At 41.0% G+C, this 20,692-nt stretch overlaps 2 protein-coding genes across 2 annotated transcripts in view; both read right to left on the bottom strand.

Moving 5' to 3' along the window:
- Positions 1 to 336: 336 nt before the first annotated feature.
- fam133b (family with sequence similarity 133 member B) lies at positions 337 to 5,796 on the bottom strand. Its single transcript, XM_072676097.1, has 11 exons — positions 5,672 to 5,796; positions 4,545 to 4,642; positions 3,038 to 3,116; positions 2,831 to 2,947; positions 2,700 to 2,732; positions 2,438 to 2,512; positions 2,207 to 2,305; positions 1,971 to 2,024; positions 1,783 to 1,866; positions 1,632 to 1,682; positions 337 to 743 (listed from the first exon to the last, which is right to left on the bottom strand). Exons 1-11 carry the CDS (start codon positions 5,693 to 5,695, stop codon positions 657 to 659), a joined length of 801 nt encoding a protein of 266 aa, XP_072532198.1. The 5' UTR covers positions 5,696 to 5,796; the 3' UTR covers positions 337 to 656.
- Positions 5,797 to 12,878: 7,082 nt separating this feature from the next.
- cdk6 (cyclin dependent kinase 6) overlaps positions 12,879 to 20,692 on the bottom strand; it is a 45,600-nt gene continuing 37,786 nt past the window's right edge. The window contains exons 5-7 of the mRNA XM_072676096.1: positions 19,808 to 19,858; positions 19,555 to 19,690; positions 12,879 to 18,005 (exon numbers count right to left, since the gene is read on the bottom strand). Of these exons, the coding sequence (XP_072532197.1) occupies positions 17,856 to 18,005; positions 19,555 to 19,690; positions 19,808 to 19,858 (337 nt within the window). The 3' untranslated portion in view covers positions 12,879 to 17,855. The remainder of the gene's footprint in view (positions 18,006 to 19,554; positions 19,691 to 19,807; positions 19,859 to 20,692) is intronic.

Raw genomic sequence — 20,692 nt, 5'->3', positions numbered from 1 at the left:
TTTTTCGCCTTTGAGTCCACCTTCAGCGAGGCGTCTACAAAGATGAACTGGGACATGTATGCTGCGTATGCTTTGGATTGTGACTGTTTTTAGAAGTGAGGACATCGGTCAGGCAATTCAGTCTTGAATTTTTAATCTAGCTCTTTCTTTTTGACAAATTTAAAAGCACAATGTCAAAGTGTATGTGTTAAAATATTGAAGACCAAGTGAGAAAGCATAACTACAATGCATAATTAAAAATGCTTTAACCTACTAGTCCAACAGCACATCAGTCTCTTAGATGGTTCCTCTTTAAAATCTGGGTCATGTACATATTACATGCAGCACCACAACTGATGACCAATGGCATAACTGAGCTTTATTTTGACAGAGAATATTCTGCTTTAAAAAAAAAAAAAAAAAAAAAAAAAAAAAAAACAAGCAAAAAAGAAAAATAATAATAATAAACCCACAGGGACTCAAAGCCCTCATAACCCCTTCAAATTCCTCATCCAGTCATCATTCTGCTTAAGCAGGAAGACACACCACTTCATAGACAGCCAGAGTCAGAGTCCCTCCAGCAGACTTCCGTTGGGTTTTCCAACAATGTGGCAGAGGCTCCAAGTACACCCAAGTCTTCCCACTACCTTTCGGGCAGGAGGCCACAAGGCTACGTTCTAATCCAACTCGGATCCTGAGGTCTTCTTCTTCTTCTTCTTGCTGTGTTTCTTATGCCTCTTTTTCTTCTTCTTCTTTGATCTGTCCTGCAAAAAAATAGGTGCATGATTACATGTCTATTCAGAAAAACATAAAAAGCTAATTTTACTATACATTATATGTCCAAATGTTTGTGGACACCCTTTAAAAGACTGCATTCGGCTACTTTATGTTGGACCTATTGCTGACGGAGCTTGAGTTGGAGAGTTGTGGATGGTAATCATCCAACATCCTGACTTGACTAATGCTCCAGTTGCTGAATGCAAATCCTCACAGCAATTCAGAAAGTCTTCCCCCAAAAGTAGAGACAGTTACTCCAACAAAAGACAGTAGGCATATATATATATATATATATATATATATATATATATATATATATATATATATATATATATAAAGACAGGTAGACTGTTCAGGGTTGAGGGAAAGCTGAATGGAGTGAAGTACAGAGCTATTCTTAACGAAAACCTGATCCAGAACGCTCAGGACCTCAGACTGGGATGACGGTTCACCTTCCAACAAGACAATGAACGGTGAAAATGAGGGACAATGAAAAAAACTGTCCTTTTACCAGCAGCTGCTCAATCATCAGTCACAAGCTGCTTGAGTCACTTTCATTACAGAACTATTAACGCACCGCTGTGGTCCAGTAAACCTCTCTAATGAACATCTTCCATCACAAAATAAAATCCATGCCACGATGTCTCGCTAGTGTCCTTCAAACCAGGGGTGGTTATTCCCAATATCAGCTTGGTGGACAGATTATTCTTTCTGATATGCCCAACTTTTATTATTTATATTGTGTATTTATGCTGCTAATAAACAAAAAGTAGATAAATTTGTACTTCTTGCTATCCCTTTGCTGCTGTGACACTGTGAATTCCCCCACTGTGAAACTAATAAGGGACATCTTATATGAATAATTATAAACTTACTGTAGTTTTCTCCTTCTCTTCACTACTGTGTTTTCTCTTTTTGGATTCAGCCTACAGAAGAAGTAAAGAGATCATTAGTAATGGTCAATCAGATCTGTATATATGGGATACAGAACTTACACAGTATTGAACCAAAAATCAAGATCCTTACATCACCATCTAATTCAGACTCATCTGAGGACTCGGAATGGCTTCTCTCAGCATTCTTCTTCTTCTTTCGACTGCCCTTATCATCCTTCGAAATAAAAATAACGTATGTCTCAGGACAAAGCAAAGAAGCAGATGTTTACACACAGACAGGAGAGAGGTGTTTGGGTTCAAACAGGCAGTAAACAATACCTTATCTTTCTCTCCCTCCTCCCTGAGTTTCTTCTTCTTCCTCTTTGATGATTCCTGAAACAAAAGTACATGCTAAATCAGTCCAGGTTTAAAATATGTGCATTGTTTTAATTAGCCCCCCCCGAATCCTAACAAAGGAATTCCAGTGACCGACTTTGAGGACAGGTTCTTTTTCAGCAGAAGCTGTGAATTTCTAGCTGTTTTTCTTGTATGAGTGTTTGGACTGGCAACATTACCTTGCTGTCTGTGTCCGACTCTGCATCAGAATCATCAGATGCTTTCCGTGCTGAGGATCGCTTTCTTTTCCGCTTTTTCTTTACACTCTTCTTTTCATCCTGATATCAGCAACAAACCGAGAGAACAACCAAACCATCTATGATCACGACAACATTGGAACAATGAATCTCTTCACAGCTAACGGATGTGTACACAAAGAAAAACAAAGGAGAATAAAAGACGTGCTGTACCTCGTCTTCAGACTCGGACGACGAACTGCTGGAGGAATCAGAACTCGATGAGGAGGAGGAAGAAGACGAAGAATGCTTGACCACACACAACAAAAGCAGAGCTCATTAGATATCAAACAACTTGCACAAACACTGTGTGAAAGTGCAGAACAGCAAGGTGCACTGTGTGGTGCTTTATTTGCAATGCAAAAACTGGGACATCATTTCAGACTAATTATGTGATGATATCGCAACCGGTGTGAAAATGGAGAGTTTTTCTCACCCTACTTGATTTTTTCTTTTCTTTCTTCTTCTTCTGCCAAAATGACCAGAGAGCAAAGTTAGCATTGAAGCATTGTAGTTATTTTTTATTGTTCTTTTTTTTTTATTTTTATTAATTTTTATGATAATTACCTCTTTCTTGTCTTTATCTTTCTCCTTTTCTTTCTTGTCCTTGTCCTTGTCTTTTTCTTTCTTTTCACCTCCACTGAGTATCTTCTCTCTGTTTTTCTCCAACTCCTTTCTCCACCGCTGAGAATAACAGACAAATTGCGCCCTAAGTTCCAGTACTACACGCTATGAAAAACAGGGTCTAACCTTTGATTAACTTAACAAGTGTACCTCATTCATTTTATCCTCAAAGTCAGCCAAAGCTTTCGAGCCTTTCTTTTTCTTCTCCAGCTGCTCCTTCACCTCCTCCCTGTGGTTGAATGATGGAATATCAGGATCACAGGTACAGCAGGTATATTACCAGATCACTGTCAAACCTTCACAGAACCTTAACAACAACCACCAAAAATACTGAGGCTTGTGTAATAGAAGTCCATGTTCACTTTTGATGTCATTTTGATGACAGCCTTCTATTACTTTTAGCCATAATAACTGTGCGCCTCCATTATAGAATTAAAGAAATAACTAAGAGCACCGAGGTAAAAAGAAAAAGGTTTTCTGTGAACTATTCCTTTAATGGTATAATGGGGCTTTGGGGGTTTTACTTATTTAACGGAAATAAAAACATGACTGTTTCTGAGTAGTACAGTAAGGCAGCATAAAAGAAGGCACTGCTTAGAGGTATTTACTTGAATGAGATTTCCAGAATCAGTCTGAAAAGGTGTGTATATAATACTCTGTATACTGGGCTACCAAAGCTCACAGTGAAATGGGTGTATGAGCTCTGATCCGTTTTTTGTGTTGTTCTCTTTAATAAATCATAATTAATTTAATTAATTTAATTTAATTAGAATTAAAAACTCCTCATTTTAGTTCCAAAATACATTGTAATTCTAAACACTTACTTGACTATGATCGTTCACATAGTATAGTATGACATAAAAATTGTATTGGGACACTTGTTCATTCATTGTTTCTTCCAATATGAAAGAGTATTTATATTACAAAAATATATAAATTAATAGATCCTGCGTTTGTTTTAGTAACAGTCCCTACAATCCAGGGAGAAGGCTTTCTATTAGATTTTGGAGCATTGCTGTGGGAGTCTGACTGCATTCAGCAACAGGATCATTTGTGAGGTCAGGATGTTGGATGATCACCACCCCACTTCATCCCCAAATCATCTCAGAAATACTGGATAGAGCACCATCATTCCAAACAACACAGTTCCACTGCTCCACACCTCAATGCTGGGGGCTTTACTCCCCTCTGGTCCATATCTGGCCCAAGCCAACGCTCCAGAGAGTCCTACTGTATTGGCAGTGCTCCTCTGCAGGGACCAGACTAGCTATATTCGATCTGTTTTCTAACATCCTTGTTTCCTACTTTCTAAGACCCCTACTGGCTGGATGATCCCAAATGTTTTGGAGGACATGACTGGTGCTACATCTGCTGCAAAAACCGTTTTCCACAGTCACAAGCGTCCTCTACTACTATCAATCTGATAACTCAATGACAGAGGTATAGGCAACCCAGTAGCTTATGTACTCCTGATTGGGTAATCCTCAGCACATCCAGGGCATCTTTGTGGAGAACACTCAACTAAATGATACCTTTACAAAAATGAACTCAGAAATCTGATGTTTTTACAGTTATATCCTGGTAAATACTTAGGAGAGACCTAGAAGACATGTTAAACAAGTTTTACGCAGATCTTTTCTCTCGTGGGTTTCCATACCATGTTGGCCGAGGCCTACTGAGATAGTCTTGTATGGTGGGACCGGAAAGAGGTGCTGGTCCTCTAGCTCTGGCAGCAGCAATTGGGTTCACGTATGCCTGTAAATCAGCACAATTAGGTAAGACCAGACAGGAACGGGACGAATAATCAGCTATTGTGCAAAACAGTCAGTCAAAACATGATTCTGCATATCAGACATACATCCACAAAATGATGAGCCTGTCTGGCTTGTAGGGTCTTGAATGTGATCTATAATAAGAGTGCACAGCTAGAAAAGGCTCGATGTGGTATTGCTCAGTACAAGCACAAGCACAAGACAACCAAATGCAATTAGCATTTCCCAGAAGTGCACAAAAACACAGAACAGGGGACAATATAAGGCACTATATGGACACAAATACTGGGACACCAACTGGAGCTTGTAGGACATCCCATACCAAATCCACAGGCGTTAATGTGGAGTCGTCCCCCCACTGTGCAGCTATAAGAGACTCCACTCTTCTGGGAAGTCTCTTTCTCTTTTCTATAAGAAGTTTTGCCTATCCGTCCAGATGTGGGAGACAGCTAGTCAATCGCATCCCTGTGACACAATATTAGAAACCGCCAGCCACGTCAACGTCCTTACACATGTAGCTAGCTAGGTTAACGTAGCTGTCCAGTTAATCTGCTAGTTAGCACTATAGCTAGCTGATGAGCTGAAAACACGTGGAGCTAGGTTTCTATGACTGGTTATTAACCAGCAATGTGCTAAAATGACATTTCTGCCAGGTCAAATCAGTCTGCCATGCTCTGCTGCCTATTTTAGATAGCACGTTAGCTAGCTAGCTATCTTAACCTGGTCAGATGTTAGCTAGCTAGCTAGCTAGCTAGTTAAATTAACCAAGCTAGCTAACACGCCTATCTCAAGCAGGCCTATCTCAAACGGGATGAATACACTAAAGCCTGGCCTGCTTTTCAGTAGCTAAATCTCTGCAAGTGTGCTTAAGTGTACCTTATACAGCTACATCCTTCTACATCTTAGCCACATGCTAGCGTTAGCCTGGCCTGATACGAGCCCACATTCTGCCAACATGCGAGTGTGAACGTGGAGCGAGATTTTAACCAACTTCCCGACACGATTCACTTACCACTCTATTATCCCGCTTCCCCATTATTGATTTTGTATTATTATTATTGTTGTTATTTAACCTGCATATCAGAAGTTAGACTCTTTGTTTACATGGCTCGCTGTGCGGCGGAATCGCCTCTGACTATCTGAACACTACTGCCCACCAGCGGCCAGTCTGCGCTACTGACGATCGCGTCACTTCAGCAGTGCACCAATAACCCCTGATACATCCCTGCCAAGTGGACTTCAGAGAGTGTCAGGCTTTTCAAGGGGAATTCACAACTACAGATGAACCCATTGGGTAGTGAACATGTCCACTCTGAAGTGTACGGACCCCCCTAAAGCTCCAGGGTAGAAAAAGTAATATTCAGAGACACAGAGACTCTCGGGAACAACCTACCTAAACCTAAAATGAAGAAATGGTTTACTGAATTAAGGATTTTCTTTTAATAAATTGAGGGAATAATTGGTTAAATTGAAGGACTTTTTTACAATCATCACTGTCCAACACGTGTCTCCTTACAGGAGAAGACAAATTTGTCCCTAACTTTGAATGGAAGTCAGTGTAAAATTAGAGTTTATTCCAAGGAATTTAGAGCATTTCTACTGGTCCATTCATCCAGAATTATGTGGATATCAAACCATGGAGAAAACTAAAAACACACAAAAATGAATCCATGGTTTTTATTTTACAGCAGCAAAATATTATTTTTCTACCATGATATTTTACAGGCTCTGTAAAAGTTCCAGTTTTGTTTCATTTGTAGTTCATTTTCAGCACAGAATACAATCCCAAAAAAGCCTTTCTTTCTAACCCCCCTAAAAAAACAACTAACCTCAAAGACAGCCCAAAGCACTCCTATGTCCCAATACCCAAAAAAAGATCACAAATTCCATCACATGTTGAGTTCAAACTGTATTTGACAGTGATATTTTAGCAAACAATGGTACTTTTGTGTTACAGAAAATCTTGCTTTTTATTAATAAATATCATCAAATATCAAGAAAATAACACTGTCCCTACTGTGAAACATGGAGGAGGCTCTGTTATGTTCTGGGGCTGCTTTGCTGCATCTGGCACAGGGTGTCTTGAATCATTGCAGGGTACAATGAAACCTCAAGACTATCAAGGGATTCTAGAGAGAAATGTGCTGCCTAGTGTCAGAAAGCTTGGTCTCAGTCGCAGGTCATGCGTTTGTTAAACAGGATAATGACCCAAAACACAGCTAAAAACACCCAAGAATGGCTAAGAGGAAAACATTGGACTATTCTGAAGTGGCCTTCTATGAGCCCTGACCTGAATCCTATTAAGCATTTTTGGAAGGAGCTGAAACATGCCGTCTGGAAAAGGCACCCTTCAAACCGGAGACAACTGAAGCAGTTTGCTCATGAGGAGTGGGCCAAAATACCTGCTGAGAGGTGCAGAAGTCTCATTGACAGTTACATGAATCGTTTGATTGCAGTGATTGCCTCAAAAGGTTGTGCAATAAAATATTAAGTTAACAGTACCATAATTTCTGTCCAGGCCTTTTTCATGAGTTTACTTTTTTAAACAATTCTGTTGAAGCATGGTTCAAAATCAATGTCTGACTTTCATTGGTTAATTTTCATGGCATTTTTATTTATTATTACTTTTGTCAGATTCAAGTTATTTCTGTTACCATTGTGGGTTTTTCTTTTATTAACCGAGGGGTACCAACAATTTTGTCCACGTGTGTATGTAGCATACCTTAAATTAGCAAACAATATTTTTAACACAAAAAAAGGTTTCATAGGTATAAACACACAGTAAGGATGCAGTTGGATCATTTAATATAATATAGTTGCTGAAAGCACGTTCGTTTGGCATTAAAAAAACTTTATTTGAGATAATTTGGACAGTGTCTGAATTTACTGTACTTGTTTAATGATGGTTGGATATAAAATGTGTCCAGTTTATATTGCAGTGACTCTCGGGGCTGTAGCAGTGCGATTATGAGGTCACGTGATGATGCGATTGTGAGGTGAGAAAGAACCTGCATTAGGAACTTTAGTGATCAGTTCTTTGGACTGTGGACCAACTGAGCAGACACACTTCACAACACTCAGATCTCAAAACCAGAATAAAAGGAGATTCAGGTAAGTTTTCAAAGCTTTAATCCGTTTATTTAAAGTATAAAGTTTCAGTACTTCAAAACGACTGACCTCAGAATGAATACAGCCTTAAAGACAACAAGAAGATCCACTTTCATCGTGTTCCTGTTTTAGAAAAGATCAACTCCTAAACTTGTTTAATAATCATGAATATCTGAATCTAGGATCTGGCAAAATGCTGAACTCGTCACAGGAGCCGAATGGTGTCCGGCTGAAGCTTCCTTGGGCAAGATGGCAGGAGTCTTTTCCTGTAAGTCATGATGTTTGATTTGACAGAGAGTGAAAGAAGAATAGTACATGAACTGATCCTGTTTTATTACAAAATTACATCATGGTGTTGGAAGAAGAATAGTACATGAACTGATCCTGTTTTATTACAAAATTACAAACGTCCTCTTCTTCTGTCCAATTCTCCTAAATGCAGGAGGGCGCGGTGGCCAGTAAGGTCACATCTGATCTAGGATCTGGCAAAACGCTGAACTCGTCACAGGAGCCGAATGGTGTCCGACCAAAACTTCCTTGGGCAAGATGGCAGGAGTTTTTTCCTGTAAGTCATGATGTTTGATTTGACAGAGAGTGAAAGAAGAATAGTACATGAACTGATCCTGTTTTATTACAAAATTACAAATGTCTTCTTCTTCTGTCCTCATCTCTTAAATGCAGGAGGGCACGGTGGCCAGTAAGGTCACATCTAATCTAGGATCTGGCAAAATGCTGAACTTGTCACAGGAGCCGAATGGTGTCCGGCCGAAACTTCCTTGGGCAAGATGGCAGGAGTTTTTTCCTGTAAGTCATGATGTTGGAAGAAGAATAGTACATGAACTGATCCTGTTTTATTACAAAATTACAAAAGTCCTCTTCTTCTGTCCTCATCTCCTAAATGCAGGAGGGCGCGGTGGCCAGTAAGGTCACATCTGATCTAGGATCTGGCAAAACGCTGAACTGGTCACAGGAGCCGAATGGTGTCCGGCTGAAGCTTCCTTGGGCAAGATGGCAGGAGTCTTTTCCTGTAAGTCATGATATTTGATTTGACAGAGAGTGAAAGAAGAATAGTACATGAACTGATCCTGTTTTATTACAAAATTACAAATGTCTTCTTCTTCTGTCCTCATCTCTTAAATGCAGGAGGGCACGGTGGCCAGTAACGTCACATCTAATCTAGGATCTGGCAAAACGCTGAACTCGTCACAGGAGCCGAATGGTGTCCGGCCGAAGCTTCCTTGGGCAAGATGGCAGGAGTCTTTTCCTGTAAGTCATGATGTTGGAAGAAGAATAGTACATGAACTGATCCTGTTTTATTACAAAATTACAAACGTCCTCTTCTTCTGTCCAATTCTCCTAAATGCAGGAGGGCGCGGTGGCCAGTAAGGTCACATCTGATCTAGGATCTGGCAAAACGCTGAACTCGTCACAGGAGCCGAATGGTGTCCGGCTGAAGCTTCCTTGGGCAAGATGGCAGGAGTCTTTTCCTGTAAGTCATGATATTTGATTTGACAGAGAGTGAAAGAAGAATAGTACATGAACTGATCCTGTTTTATTACAAAATTACAAATGTCTTCTTCTTCTGTCCTCATCTCTTAAATGCAGGAGGGCACGGTGGCCAGTAACGTCACATCTAATCTAGGATCTGGCAAAACGCTGAACTCGTCACAGGAGCCGAATGGTGTCCGGCTGAAACTTCCTTGGGCAAGATGGCAGGAGTTTTTTCCTGTAAGTCATGATGTTGGAAGAAGAATAGTACATGAACTGATCCTGTTTTATTACAAAATTACCAACGTCCTCTTCTTCTGTCCAATTCTCCTAAATGCAGGAGGGCGCGGTGGCCAGTAAGGTCACATCTGATCTAGGATCTGGCAAAACGCTGAACTCGTCACAGGAGCTGAATGGTGTCCGGCCAAAACTTCCTTGGGCAAGATGGCAGGAGTCTTTTCCTGTAAGTCATGATGTTTGATTTGACAGAGAGTGAAAGAAGAATAGTACATGAACTGATCCTGTTTTATTACAAAATTACAAATGTCTTCTTCTTCTGTCCTCATCTCTTAAATGCAGGAGGGCACGGTGGCCAGTAAGGTCACATCTAATCTAGGATCTGGCAAAACGCTGAACTCGTCACAGGAGCCGAATGGTGTCCGGCCGAAGCTTCCTTGGGCAAGATGGCAGGAGTCTTTTCCTGTAAGTCATGATGTTGGAAGAAGAGTAGTACATGAACTGATCCTGTTTTATTACAAAATTACAAACGTCCTCTTCTTCTGTCCAATTCTCCGAAATGCAGGAGGGCGCGGTGGCCAGTAAGGTCACATCTAATCTAGGATCTGGCAAAACGCTGAACTCGTCACAGGAGCTGAATGGTGTCCGGCCGAAGCTTCCTTGGGCAAGATGGCAGGAGTCTTTTCCTGTATGTCATGATGTTGGAAGAAGAATAGTACATGAACTGATCCTGTTTTATTACAAAATTACAAACGTCCTCTTCTTCTGTCCAATTCTCCTAAATGCAGGAGGGCGCGGTGGCCAGTAAGGTCACATCTAAGAGGGTTTGGTTGAGGGAACTGAAAGAGGAAGTCAGGAAAGAGAGGGAGGCAAGAGAAAGGCTGCAGGAAGAGTGGAGGAAGGAGGGAGAAGGGTTACAGAAGGAGATAGAGCAGATGAAGAAGGAAGGAGAGAAGATCAGAACTGAGGTGATGGAGCAGATGATGAAGGAGTTTGACAGTGAGAAAGAGGAGCTGGAGAAGGAAAGACAGAAGGACAAAGAGGAGCTGCTGGAGGAGCTCAGGAAGCTGGAGAAAAGGAGAAAGAAGGATAAGAAGGCTATGAAAATGATGAGGAGAGAGAGAGGGGAAATGGTCAGGAAGGTGGAAGAGCTGGAAAAGGAGAAAGCCAAGCTGGAGGTGAGGCTGGAGGAGAAGCTGGACGCAGGTCTGGGCAGTGTGGTAGAGAGCAAACTGGGAGTACAGCTGAAGAGTGAAGGAGTAAAGGAAGAAAGTCAGAAGCTGAGAGCAGAAGGAGGAGAAAGGCTGGAGAATGTTTGGGCATATCTGAAACAGAAGAGGGAGCAGGTCCAGGTGGAGAGGCAGAGAAGGAGAGAGAGACAGCAGAGAGAGAGAGAAGACAGAGAGATGGAGGATTTGGTAGAGAAACTGAAAGGAATGACACTGGAAGGCTGAAGATGAGGAGAAGGACGTGTTGATAAATAGTTTGCTTTACTTTTAGATTTACTTTTCTTTCTATCTGCTCTCTTTTCTCTGTTTCTTAATAAATTTAAATGCATTAAATGTGTTTCTCTCTTGGTTTTCTTGCACTGTAGTGGTAAAACAGCTGGAACACGTCATAAATACAATGATATTAATTAAGCACCAACTTTTAAAGACCAGTAAAACTTCATTCCCAGCTGAGAATACAGACTTATTATTTGTAAATGAAGGTTTGGGTAATATGTTAAGATCTTCTGATCTTCCGAATGGAGCCAAAAATAGTCTTAAGTGAAGATAAGCATTAAAATACTGTGATTAAATAAAATGAAATAAAGTGAACAGTAGATGTCTTAATGAAGGCTGTCCAGGGAGTCTATAATACAATCCTTAATACAACCCATTAAAACTACACTGGAATAAAAGGTGGATCTTCAGGCCTATGGTGCAAACACTCAACAGCAGCACCTTACACAAGACTACATGAGACAAGAGTGTGTACTAAGACAATATACACACATCACTAAATAAACAGCACAATATATGAACACATCAAGTACATGGAGCACAGGTCAACTGTGGTCTAAAGGTCAGAGATGGAGGCTTGGGACCAGAAGGTTGCTGATCTGATCTTCTGGACTTGCAGGTAAGTGAGGGTGGGGGAAATGAAAGAACCGTGTTTTCTGAACATTCATGGATGAGATGCCCTTGAGCAAAGGACCTAACCCCCAACTGCTTCGGGTGAGGTTGTGTGCTCATTGGTCCTGTAGTTGAGAATAGTAGTTTAGAATGATCTCTGCATTAGAACTGCTTGGGTATCTATAGCCAGAGCCGGCAAATAAATAAACAAGCAAATAAAATAATTCCAGATCCAGCCTTATGATTTATAGTCCAGCACTTTCACCACTAAACCACTGCATTTTTGACAAAGGGGCACACGGGTTCCTTAAGCAATGCCATAGTCACCAAAGTAGTGTGAGCATGAACAGCTTTAAGCCATCAAAAAGGTGCTATACCAATTTAAGGGTTCTTTACCAACTTTACAAAGCTGCTTTAGGAAGTGTCTGATGGTGTTCTGGCCGCTGTGAGATGTGGCGGTTGTTGTGCCAGCAGCTTTGGATGTGCTGGTGGGAGTGCTGGCCAACACCCGGCAGCAGGGACGAGTGCTGTTTGGGTGATGTGTTGGCCATCAATACTAGTGCTGGATGAACCCTCTTCTACTTTAGAAGACAGAAAACCAACACACAGCTTATTTGAGTCGACTACAGATCATCACAGACTTCAAAAATTCCCTCAAAAATGGCGCTTAACACAAAATGAACTTCGCTTTTAGGTCATCAGTCTGTGGACGTCAAGAAGACACCAGATTGATACTTTACTGCATCATTATTATGTGGACTTACTTATTTTGCTCTGCTTAAACACTTTTATCTACATTTTGTGCTGATGTAATGTGTGTGTGTGTGTGTTTTGATTTAAAAGCATAGTAATGTTTAATGCAAACACTGTAACCTGCATCTTCTCATCAGTGTGTGTGGAGTGGAAGTGCACTGCTTAGGGACCCTGTGTAACGAAATAGAGCTGAACCTCTTCTTCTTCTTCAAAGAGGATTACAACAGTTTGCAGACCAGCTTACAGTGCATACTGCCACCTGCTGAAAGGAGTGTGAAATTAAGACCCCAGACTTCATCGCCTTCATCAATGGAAGACATGCACTAAAAAGCTAGGCTCTAAGCTACAGCCAAGTGAGCACTAAAAGCTCTCAGTAAGCAGTATTTATACACTACTGACATCATCTTTGTCCACACAATGCATCACACTGCAGTTTTGATCGGGTGAGTTAAATAAAAAATGCACAGAAATGGACCAGCATGCATAAAACAACAACAAAAAAAACAGACCAAGTAATTTTACTTACTAAAATATTTATTTAAAGAAAAAAATAATAATAAAAACATTGACAGGCAGTTACAAATGTGGCACACATCACAAGCAGCTTTATTTGTCTATTTTGTCATTTGCATCAAATTTAAACCACTTTTTATGGGCCTCTCTTTCCTCGTCTATTGGAGTGGAACCTATGGGTAAATTAGCAGCAAACCAGTTCAAAGGGAAAACAGATATAAAAAAAATTGCGAAACCCATCTGTCATTCATCTTTACACCCCAACCCACACAACCCACCCAGCCAAAAATACAAAAACTAAAAAGGTGCTGTGACATTGATGCTTAATTTGGTTCATGAAGAACTTGGACATATTATTCAATCAAAGCTTTAAACTCAACATAAGCAGGAAAGGCAGCAATAAAACAACTGTTTCTTGTTTATTGTTATAGTATTTTGTGTGTTATTGTGTGTGTGTGTTGTGTAAGCTGTTATAACTGATCTACTTCATAGGTGCTGACTGTGGTAATCCACTGTCATTCGATTATTTGTTTGTTTTTTAAGTGCAGCCTATAATAAATTAAAACATCTGATGTGTGTGATATTCATTTGTCGCATTAGGTACGTTACGAAGCCGTCACATGCCTTTCTTGCTCAAAAACATTCAACAAGTTGAAATGGACTGTCTATTGGAGAAGGAAATACCCATACAATCTATTGTAGCTCATGATTGAACACACAACTGAGCACACGTTCTGAAAAATCACAAAACAAAGAAAGCAATAAAAATTCAAATACTATATAGCAAGTGTCGTACATCCCTAATACGAGCGACATTCCATGAATTGGTGTGTGCCACCCACATCAAGTAGTGACACAAAGACTGTGGACCAAATTCATGGTACACCAGCTTTCAGAGCAAACGTCCTAAAACCTACATAAACACACATGAAGCACTGGCCAAAACTACCGTCTACTCACTGTGTATGTTTAAAAGACTGCTATGTAGAAAAAAGAAAGCAATAATATCGTATATCAGTAAATATCAGAATGATCAATTAGGCAAATTCATAGCACAGAACAACAAATTATAAAAAAGCAAAAAAAACAAGCCTATTCTGGTAACTATTCTGCTTTAAAAAGTGGAAAGCTGGAGAAACACAAAATACATCACAAACATCTCAACACAGTTTGCTCAATTTTCCAGTGAAATATAAAGAAGTACATCGACCCCCATACATGTGGTGCACACAAAAACAATACAAAAACATGGTTAGCAGTGAGAGAAATTGCCAGACTCAACACTGGATACAGCTTTAAGAATTGATAGATTGTAAGCGTCGTAGCTCCAGAACTTTGAATACGCAGAAACAGGGAAATTCAGTAGAACGAAAGCTCTGCAATATGTATGCATGTCTGAACAGAGTGAACAGAGTCTGTTCATCAGCTTTATGTAGCATGTAAGGCAAATGGTAAGTAAATCACGTGACTTATCTAGCACAGTGGTCCTGGGGACTTCCTGCCTTCAACAGTTCAACAGTCAAGTAGACCCTTACCCCAAAACATCTCAGACCCAGCTCACCAGCAAATCATCAAGCTGAAAGAGCTCATTTGTTAGGCTGCAGGCAGGGAACAGTTGAAGCTGTGCAGGGCAAGAAGAGATCCCCAGGAGCTGAGAACCACCATTGTAGCAGTTCATACAAACCACAGTTTAAACATTCCAGCTTAAAAAATAGTCTTATTTTTGAATAAAGGTTGTTCTCTGTAGAGAAAGACAGGTAATGAGAACTAGAAAGCCTCGGACCACCACTACTGACTGTTCTTTTAAGATCTACTGATCCTTTTTTGCCCCACAGAATCTTTTCAAGTTTAGACAATACTTATAGCACCATCGGTACACCACCACCACCACCACCCAATTATACAGGCTTGATTCTTCACGCAAGAATCACCATTGAAATGCCAATAAATAAAACATAGGGACTACATCTAAAGTGGAGGCCAAGTTTAAAGGAGCTGAAGAGCATACCAAAAAAATAAACAACACAAAAGTACCACTATCCAGCAATATGATACGTGTTCAGAGACAGTTATGACTGATTAAGTACAATAATAATACAGCTGATTACATTTGTTTCAATTCCAATTAAAGTAAAGAGTACAAACTGGAATATTTGCGTTTATTTATTGTTTACGTCACCCTCATGCATTCGACAACTTGAAAACACTTGAAAAACAATAGAAACTTCACCGAAAAGCTTTTTGTATGTTCCACACCGGGGGAAGTGATGAGATGGGTGAATTCAAGGTGCTGTTTTTTTCTTTTTCTTTTTTTTTCGTGTCAGCATAGCCATCACAGCCAGTCAACATTTACATTTATAACTAGCATAACATTTTACATTCCAAAGCTTTAAGCTTCAATAACTCAATATTCCAAAACACTGTCTTGAGAAACTCGAGACCCTTTCAACCTCATGAAATCGAGTATAGAGAAGGATGGTTGCTGAGTAAAAGCCACAATCAAAAGGCCTACAGTTACATTTCTGACACGCAAATAGGTGTATTGTTTGACATCTAATGCCCACAGAAAACATCTAAACATCACTCTTTCTTTTGCCGTCTGTTTGGAAGAGGGAAACGCGCCGCTGTGGCGGCCATGCGAACGCAAGCCGCGTCGCATGGAACGCGAGGGACTGACCGAGAGAGAGAAGAAGCATGTTAGCAGTATAAAGAGTGTGAGGAGCTGTTAGGACAGCAATCAGAAAGGAAAGAGAGACGACTGCCTCGTGGTTTTATTATTATTGCTATTATTACTATTAAAATTATCATCAGTTCAAAGATGAGTCCAGAATGCCATGTTACAGTGTTAAAATGGCTGAAGTTACCAGTAATCTGCTGAGCATCTGTGTGTGTGTATATGTATGTATACTCATAAATATAGCAACATGTATTGTACTGTTATTGTGGAGTTTATTAATACAGTGAATAGTCTGCAGACTTCATTTCAATATGCGCTAATGTTATATTAAAAACGACCGAGCGGAGTCAAACCTGAAACGTGTTGAATCTAAAACTACAACCATAAATAGAACCTGAGAGTGAAGAGTGGGACAGAGCGAGTCGTATTTATCAGGTATCAGATGTGTGCTGGTAACTATATGATCGGTAGAGCCTACTTCGAGCTAACTGATAAATACGAACCATTGAGTCTACTGAGATCCTGAGTGTATGAAGAAAGCACCAGTGCTTATCTGGATGAACCTGTGGATTAAGGTCTACGATACAGTGCCTGTGTGTAGCTTCTCCTCAGTTTAGTCTTAGTCCTGGACCACATCGTAAAACAAACAAAAAAAAAGCAGCATCCTTCCTTTCCTTCCCTCCTTCCTTTCCTCACTTTCCTCCCTCACATCCAAACTTATCCGAACAGCCAGACAAGAGGCTGCGTTGCTTTTTGACCTCCCCACCAACATCTAAGAGAAATTTTTAAAAATGGAAGGATATAATCTTACCCTTATAAGGAAATAAGACGTTTAAACGGTATGTACAACAACGTCCTGAATTCCAGCAGTCATACAATTATCACCTTACCCTTCTAACCCTTTCTTTTAACCTAACCTCTTTAACGTCTCGTTAGCCGTCTCTACACATCTACAGCTATCTATCTGCTCTCGCGTAATGTTGAGCCACCGGCATCTGCTCCCACGTTTACATCTCCTCTTGCTTTTTTAATAGCCGTCCATTCTAATAGCAACATGCTGCCCAACGAGGGGCTCCCTTCCTAACTACATCTAACTATACCAGCCTCTAGCTATCAACTATGCCATGTCCCTGACAGCAGGGTGCACTCTGTATGAAGTCATACATGGGACATAGCATTCGCTAACACAAGTCCCTACACCTTCAAGTCAACTAAAATTAAGACATGACAAAAATCACACAAACAAAAGTCATCAACGATCAACACTGAAATAAAAAACAATAATAATAATAATAATAATTGAACAGTGTACAAAGTAGAACGAACAATGTATGTAGGAGTAGACTATAATGCGCTGTTACATTTTGCTAGAAGTCTAAGGGTTGGTTTTCCAGACACAGAGTAAGTCTAGCCTTGGACTCAATTACACTGCCAGTGGGGACTAGGCTTAGCATGTGTCCAGAAAATCAGCCTGAAGTTTTTTTTTGGTCTTACTGGGCTGGGCAGGATCACTAAGGCCTTGACGGTGGAGAGGAGTGAAACCAAAGTCATATGATTTCATCGTCCTCTCTAAGGCGTTGAATGCATGTCAATTGCTGTTCACAAAAAAAAGGTCCACAAAAAAAGACCAGCCCTCAGCCTTGGGCAGGGAATGGCCCCAAGGAGACAAGGGACAATTCAATCTAAACCAAAAATCATTTGGCCCATTAACCCATGGGCCATTTAAAAGCATGAGCTACTCTTTCATAAGAGTGTGAGTGTGCGATTACATCTTTATACAGAGGGTCTGTTCAACAGACCCACGTTATCAGTGACAGCTCTAAGTGTTTGCGGGGTCCGAAGTGTGAAACCAGGTCAGTGTGAGGCAGCGAAACCCAAGCTTGTTGATCCGGAGCAGTGAAGAAAGGCAGTTGAGTCCTGGCAGTTGTATCTAATTGACACCCAAAGAAGGACAGAATGAGCCCTGGCATGGTGGTGTAGCAGCCTCTGTATCAGGTAGCTGGCAGTAGAGTTTCCTCTGAGCAGAGGGACTTCCTGCTAGGGAAGACAGGCAGGCAGGAAAGCAGCTTCTGATGTTTTTTGTTTGTTTGTTTTTTTTTATTGCCCCAGGCAGAGTGAATTTACCCTCTGGCAGGGCTTGAACTGCCTGGCAGCAGTGAAAACAGATCAACCAAAAGTTGCTGTAATACTTCAAAGAGACCTAAAAGCAGCATGTAATGTTGCGATGGAAGACAAGTTCAAAAAGTGGGGTTGGGATTTAGTGCCTTGGGCACAGTGAGTCTTAAAAAAAGGCTAGAAGTCTTTTAGGCAGCTCTCTCCTCCAGGGAGGGCTTTTTGCTGGGGAGGGGCTGGGCATACAGACTCTTGCTGGTGCTGTCCAGGCTCTGGAAGTATGAGTGAGACAGAGCTTCATAGGCTGATATCCTCCTGGCTGGGTTGAACGACAGGAATTGCTGTGTGGATGGAGGAAAAGGTGAGAAAAGAATCTTGTTAATATGTCCTGCACCACATCATCACCGCTTCTACTTCATATAGTCAGTAATGTTGATATGTGATTGCTTAGGAAAAAACAAACCTCCCCCATTCCAAAATGTAGCCAGCTAATCAGTTATGAAGTTTTCTTTGTTTCTGGACAGTAATGGCAACTAGCATGTAGCCATTCTGAGGAATGAAAGATTTGCATTTGGTGTGATACCTCATTTTCCCTCTACCCCAAAATGTAACTAGTTAATGAAGGCAGTTTTTGGAAGTCATTTCGCCATGTCAGAGAATGTAAGAGTAGAGTTTCAGTGTGATAGCATAGGAAAAAAAAATCCCTACTACAAAATATGCAAAATGTAGACAGGCCATCAAAAACGTTTTTGGACGTTTTGTAAGTTTTTCTTTTTTGTACAGCAAAATGGCAATTAGCATTTAGCCACACTGGAGAAGTGAAATGTACAGCCTTGATGTGAAAAGCTTGATGTGAAAAATATCTCATTTCCCAGTAAAGTTTCTCCACAGTAACTGCAATTAGCATTTAGCCATGCTGAGGAATCAACAGTGTGATAGGAAAAATAATACAGGGAAAAATCCTTAAAATGTATCAAGCAAGTTTGGAAAATTTTTGATTTGAAGTTTACATTAGTTTATAAAGAAGCTATGAGGCTAATATTGATAACAAGTAATGAAAGCTCTGTCGCTCTGTGAAATTAACAAACCTAAATCATCACACCTGGCCCAAATCACATAAGTGCTGTCAAGTAACATCAAATGTGGTTTCTGACTATGTGTGACCTTCTGCTCTTTATAAAAAAAATATAATAATAATAATAATAATAAAAACAAAGCCATGCTGCATAACTAACTGATTTAGAAAGGTGTAGAAAAATCAATTGAAAATTTAATTTCTTTTTTTCATTTGGTTCTGTCTCTATTTTATCCACCCTTTTACTGGACCAGTGCCTGGAGAGCTGTGGCTGGGTGCAGTAAGGGGCGCTACAACTATTTAAAGGCAGAGAGAACAGGGAGACAGGGTTTGTTGGGCATTAGCTCACCCCTGAGGCAATAGTTCCTTCAGTGAGATTTACTACCACAGTTGAATAGTTAAGGGCTAAACTCACTGACTTTCGCCCCTTTGTTTACTAGGACTTTCAATTCACTTTTTAAAAGATGGCAACTTCACCTAAAACACCTAAATGTTGGCATCTTGCCATCTGACTCAGTCTGTGGTGTTTTGGTGTGGAGGTTGGTTTGGTGTTGGCCTACTTTTTATGTGCGGCCTTGTCTACCTTTCTTTTGCAGACATAACACTTATAAACCCCTCTCTATTCTGAGCACCTTCCTTTTATCATCTTTCGTGGAAACCACTGCCAATGATCAAATACTCAGAATCTGAATGCAACCAGATGCATCGCTGTAAAGGGTGCATGGTGGGGGAGGGGCTCATTCTCTGCATGCACCCATGCTCAAACGACTCAACCTCCCGGGGTCGTGATTTTGAGGGTTTATTTAAAAACTCACAAGTAAGAGGGATTTGCCAAGCTCATCCATGTCTGGCACCAGGTCTTCGATGGGCTGGGGATGGCGAGGGGTGAAGGCACTCTGAGGCAAGCCCACCTCCTGGGGCCAGTCTTCAGCAGAAGGGACTCCAACCACACTGGAATCATTAACATCATCACAATCGCCATTAGCATCACCACTTACATATTTATCAGATATATAACTGCTTATTACTATACTGGCTTAAAGAAGTCCTAAAGAAGACGCTACTCACTCAAAAATCTTGCCCAGCTGGTCAACATCCGAGTTCCCACGGAAAAGGGGTCTAAAAGAGAGGTAAATCAGGGCAGTTGGTGATGTGACTCATAACAATAGAATGTACAAGCAGAATGACTGATAACACAACATCAGGTTAAACACCCTGTAAACCACCTCATACCATACTCATACTCTGTCATAACGTTTACTCTAGAAACCACCAATGACCCTTCGTCCCCCATCCTCTCGATGACAGCAAGTGAGAGAAAGAGTGAGCAAGAATGAAAGGAAGAGAAAGAAAGGAAAATTCCCCTAATTTTGGACTTGGTCAGCCGGGTCGTACAGCAGCAGTGATGTCATGAGCAGCACTACTGTAAATGCTGTAGTTTCCTGGCTGGGCTGATTGTGAGCAGGGAGAGCTGAGTGAGAGGAATGAACGGAGGACTTTTTTTAGCACATGCTGGGGGAGAGAGAGGGAGAGAGAGAGAGAAAGAGAGAGAGAGCGCTCTTCAACATGCTAGACTCCTAGTGCCGATTGCTGCAGCTTTAGGCCCATTAAAAGGCCCATGGGCAGGCATGCTTCCCCCTGGCACGTGCACAAATTCCAGCTAACCAGCTCAGGCCCCCATCTCCAAACCACATCCACTGCCAGAGGGGGCACGAGGGGGGTTGGGGGGGTGCGCTATTTATCCCTGGCGTCTGCCCTGCCTGTCTATATGGCCCTGTGTGTGTGTGTGTGTATATGTGGGGAGGGGTGGACGGCAATGAGCCGTGTGAAAGAACGACTCGATTTATCTGAGTGTGAGAAAGAGGCTGAGAGCAGCTCTAGTAAGCCCGGCTATTCACCATTCACACACAGCAGCAACTCTACTACTGAATCCTGCTATTGTTTAGGGGTGGA

Source organism: Salminus brasiliensis, chromosome 3, assembly GCF_030463535.1.
Source record: "Salminus brasiliensis chromosome 3, fSalBra1.hap2, whole genome shotgun sequence".
NCBI classification, from domain to species: Eukaryota; Metazoa; Chordata; class Actinopteri; order Characiformes; family Bryconidae; genus Salminus; species Salminus brasiliensis.
The sequence above is the reverse complement of the archived record's forward strand: the minus strand, read 5'-3'. Positions and strand labels throughout refer to the sequence as shown.